Source organism: Alligator sinensis, unplaced genomic scaffold (assembly GCF_000455745.1).
Source record: "Alligator sinensis unplaced genomic scaffold, ASM45574v1 scaffold839_1, whole genome shotgun sequence".
NCBI classification, from domain to species: domain Eukaryota; kingdom Metazoa; phylum Chordata; order Crocodylia; family Alligatoridae; genus Alligator; species Alligator sinensis.
In genome coordinates this window covers 4,341,967-4,347,011 of record NW_005841885.1, presented here as the reverse complement: position 1 = coordinate 4,347,011, position 5,045 = coordinate 4,341,967, and the positions used below count along the sequence as shown (strand labels likewise).

Below are 5,045 nucleotides of genomic sequence, written 5' to 3'. Positions count from 1 at the left end.
GATCAATTGAGAGCAGGCTGTTTTCAGGGTCTAGTTCTTCTCTCTTGCTGTGATCATATGGAATATCTGCTCCTAACGCTGCTTCTCCATCACGTGGGTTTTCAGTTTCTGCTGGCAACACATAAGGGTCATCTAGAGAATCATAAATTGTTTCTCTCTCTTCTGATTCCTCAGGCACAACAATTACTTCAGGAATTGGTAAACTCTCACCAGTCTCACGCTCACTCTCACAATCTGCTTCAGCTTTGCTTTGATCACATTCATCTAAGTCCTTCTCAGCTGGTACGTGTTCATGCAGATTTGAGTCGTTTTCTTCAAGGCTGTCGTGATTCTCCTTGCTGCCTTCAAGCAGCTGATCATCTGATTCACAGACTCCAATAGTATTGTCACCACACTCTTCCACAAATGCATCTGGTGTAGACTCTGTTTCCAGCTCTGGCTCATATCCTGACTCAGGAAGTGTTTGAGAATGGGAGAATTGGTTACCATCATTCAAAAAAGTCTCTTCCATTTCAGGATTCTCATCTGAGTTTTCTAGGGGAGTTTCAATAGCCTCCTCATTGCAGTCATTCTCAAAAGGAATAATTTGACAACTATCATCGACATTTTCTGCCTTTGGCATTTCTTCTTCCCCTTTCTCAGAGTCTTCGCTTGCTTCACATGCTGTCTCTGATGTTTCTTCCTCACTTTTCATCTCAGTAGTTTGGTAACCATCATTTACGTTTTCTTCCTTTTCCACAGTTGTTTCATTGTCATTATCTGGAACTACTTCCTCTCCTTCCACTGCAGCTTCTTTGCTGGCTCCTTCCAAATCCTCTTCCACATCAGGTTCATCTTCAGTTATTTCTAATCCAACATCTGTTTCTCCACCAACCTCATCAGGAAGTGTACCAGGACTTGCACAGCCATCATCTACTAATTCCTCTTCTGTAGCCAAGACCAATTCTGCATTATCATCCAGCTCATCATTGTTGGCTGGACTGACTTCTGTATCAGGATTTGATACTTCCTCTTCTAAGTTTTGGGACAGTTCATCCTCTTGCTCCTCTTCTCCTAGTGGCTCACAACTTGGAATTGACTCATCTACATCTACAGGTGTTAAAATAATATCTTGGCAGATACTGCACTCCAAGTCCTCATCTCTATTTAAAATCTTATCACTTTCAAGATTATACTCGTTATTGTCCTTCACTATATCCCGGTTATTAAAAGCTTCCTCATCCTCACCTGCCAAATATGTTTTGGTTTCATTGGGATCGTTTATGCTGTCTACTTCTTCTTCTTCCTCCATATTCTTAGAACCATCCTCTTCAACATCAGGTGTGGCTGAAGACATTTGACAAATTGCTTCAGACTCATTACAGTCTCCAGTGTCTGTTAATTCATCTGACTCTGGTTCTACTGGTTCATCCCTATCTGAACAGTCGTTGCCCTCTGCTTCAGTTATCTCTGGATCACAGATCTCCTCATCATTAGTAGTGCTGTTACCTTCTTCTTCCTCTGCCATTTCTGGAGTTTCTAATGTCTCATTCTCTGCAGACGGATTGAAGCTCTGGTCATGCTCGGGATCCAGATCATCACAGTCTTTCCCTGTCAGCTGATCTTCAAGAACCACAATGTATTCATCACCAGCCTCTGAGTCCAGGCACTCAGTATTGTGCTGATTTCCTTCATACAACTCTCCATCAGAACATATCAGCTTTCCATTTGTGCACTTATTTAAGTTATTGTTGGTGTAGACACTTGCTGTCCCCTCAGTGTCGGCTGAGAGTTTTGGCTTGGGAGCAATGGGTGGTTTTGGACCCCTAGACATAGAGTTTGGATTATGAAGAACATCAGATCTTGTCAGCGAAGGAGAAAATTTGGGGACAACTACTGGAGACAGATGACCGATAATCTTTGGTTTTGGTGCTAGTGGTGGTTTTGTGAATTCTGGAAAAGAGAGAAAAAAGCCACATTAGCCACTTGCCATCTTTGATTTCATTTTAAATCAAGGAACCAGACCACCAGAGAATTCTCCACAATTTACTTCACTCATGACGGTATATTTTACCTAGAGATGTAGTCCAGACAAGGAGCCCGCCCCAGGGAGGAAAATGGTGGCGGGGGAAGCACATGGACTACAACACTCTAGAGGCACGATGGCTACACAAGTGAATTAAGTATATGTTAAACTGAACCAAACTGACACACTTCAGTTCAAGAACGCCGAGACATTTTGTTTCAACAGAACATTTTCTATCAGCCCCTCATTTGGATCCACTTGCAGCCTAAGCAACTGTAACAATGCTTTTCATATACACTGGAGACAGCAAACCAGACCTAACCCTCAACAACGTTTCTTTCAGCAGCAAATAAATAAAAAAAAGTTTCATTCAGCCTTGTAAAACTAACATGGACATTTACTAGCCCAAGGTATGGAATCTGTTCTCCCCCCCTCCACCTTTACCGTGATGACTGGGGATAATGAAGTGATAATGAAAATTAAGTGATATTTTACCTGCTGGCCAACTAATTTAATCACCAGGTTGAGAAGAATTATAAAGGCTTATTTATATGTAAAAAAGCTGAGCTATAATACACTAAATGATGCGTTTGTGCCCAGCATACTTAATTTAAATGGAGAGAACCATTTAAATTGGTGCCTGATTAAACTGAAGATCCAAAGTGTATAATTTCTTTAGCTGTCACATAGTTCTGGGGGGGTGGGGGGAAACTGCTAGAGACTGACTGCTTTCCTTCATAACCAAGCAGGACTGGACTAGAATTCTTGGCCTAGACTGGAAAGGCTTCTTCTCTCATGATCTCTCTACTGCTCCATGTTTTAATTGCAAGAAGCAAGATTTACTAACTCAGAGTGCACTGATTCCTTCACTCAGCACTATAATGTTTTGCTCAAAAGTGTAAGATTTCATTTGGCTCTGATATTTTTCTGTTTCCAGTGCCTGAAGCAAATATTCTGTGTCTTAAAATAGCTGTATAAAAATCCTGAAATGCCTGCATACGTAAACAACAAATCCCACGTGAGGTTTTAGACGAGATGTAGTGTGTGGTGCCTATTCAAAGCAAACCTCTGATACCAAACATAAGCCAAAATACCAAATGGCTGCAGATGTACTTAACTTGTAGGAAGAAGGTTTTCTTCCCTTAATGTTTCCCCTCAGCAGTGTCTGACTGGGATGATTAAATGATTAGTCAGTTAGAAGAATTTCAATTATTGCAATACTTTTAGTCAATTAATGTGATTACATATTTTAATAGGGGAAAGGAAGCTTTCCATTTTATGGAAGGCAACCAGACAATGTGTACTTCTTTTATTAAGCAGAGCAAAATTCATCATGCATAACCCCTATGCCCCATCTGTTGAAAGGTAAATGATACACACACTCTTCAGATGTTTTCCCTTGTATAAAAAGCCATATTGGAAATGACATATGGAACTTCGGGAACACTGGTTACTGCGCCATTAAGGTCCTGATTATTTTGTAATGTTAGAGTTTAAAAAGATTTGTCATTTGGAAGCAATCACAGCTGAAAATGGGATGGGGACTATGCTCAGGGATGAAGTAGTGGTGGATGTAGCTTGTTACAAAGGACCCTCTGTGCTATTTTCAATCACTTTTGGGTTTGCTTTATTTTTCTTATTTTTTGGCATCTTGTTCCAACTGAACTCATTTATATTTGACTGTAAAGGCATATTTGGTTTATTAAATGTTGGGACACATAATAGGAGTCTTTTTTTGAAATGCCTACCCTTGCTGCAATTTCTTCCAATGCTCAGGATGATGCTGTGGTTTTGGCATTCTTTAGTTGACTCACAAAACAATCTTTATAGAATTATAAACTGCCTCTTTTGGAGCCAGAAGGAGTTCACCTGAGCAAGAACAGAGTTAAAAACTGAGCAAAATATCTCAAGATTAGTTCCACAGAAGTTAAACTCAGAAGAAACCTGCTTTTTATGTCATCTTGTCCATCACCACAGAAGCCAGTTCTGAATTGATGTGTGATATATGCATGTATCATACATGTAGCATACAATGTATGCTACATTAGCTAGTATCACAAGTGCCGAAGAAGAATCAATTCGTATTAAAATTCTTATGCAGAAAGTCATCAAATATCTTTCTCTTTTCTTTAATCAAGATGATAGAATTTCTCACCTATCTAGCATACAGAAGAGGAACTAGACTGGCATTGATTCTGACTACTATAAGACTACTATGGGGATTGTTACATGAGGAAACCTGGGGATTACTACATGTTTCCATGACCTTACGTACATGGAAATAGTTGATAGATAAGTGGTACTAGTAGACAACACTCCAGGAATATATATTATGGTTATAGGACCAATAAAATGGATGTTTTGCTAATGGTTTCCTTTGGAGGCTCATTGCATCAACTTTTAACTTGGGAAACTCAAATGTAAGGGAGACTTTTGGTGACTGGGTAAAAGGAAGATGAAGAATGTCAAAGTATTACATGGGCAACAGGATGAAAGTCATTTAAAAGTTATCCTTATTCTACTTGAGCAAGCTGCAAAATTACTTATTATTCAATTCAAACATGAGGAGGAAAGAAGAATGATTGGTTGGTAAGAAGAAGTGTGAAAAGGTCTAATCTCCATTTGTTTGTGAATTTGGGGCATTTGAAGTGGTTTTATTGTGCTACCAAATCCAGCTAAAAATGTTAAATAATGCTTTGATAAGATACAGGTTGGCTTCACAAATGCCACATACATAACCAGAAGTTTTCAAATAAGTTTATTTAAAGACATCCAGCATGGGGAAAATGAAAATTTGGGAACATTCTTTATTAGACTTTAATACGGGACACTGAATCCCTGTGTACCTTTGGCCAGGGCAATCTTTTGGTAATGTTTCCACTTCCAATAGCATCTGTCTAGATAAGAGGACTGTAAAGTAACTTCTTGAAGGGCAACATTAACATCATGCCGTAAGAAGTGCGCATAGTCCATAAATAATAACTATACATGTTTATTCTGAGATGTGTATTTTTACACGAGGGAAAAGACGCAACTATTT

At 39.2% G+C, this 5,045-nt stretch overlaps 1 protein-coding gene across 1 annotated transcript in view; it reads right to left on the bottom strand.

Moving 5' to 3' along the window:
- Positions 1-5,045, bottom strand: part of FGD5 (FYVE, RhoGEF and PH domain containing 5) — a gene marked incomplete at its 3' end in the record, with an annotated part of 112,470 nt that overhangs the window by 100,172 nt on the left and 7,253 nt on the right. The window contains exon 2 of the mRNA XM_025196809.1: positions 1-1,932. Within this exon, the coding sequence (XP_025052594.1) occupies positions 1-1,813 (1,813 nt within the window). The remainder of the gene's footprint in view (positions 1,933-5,045) is intronic.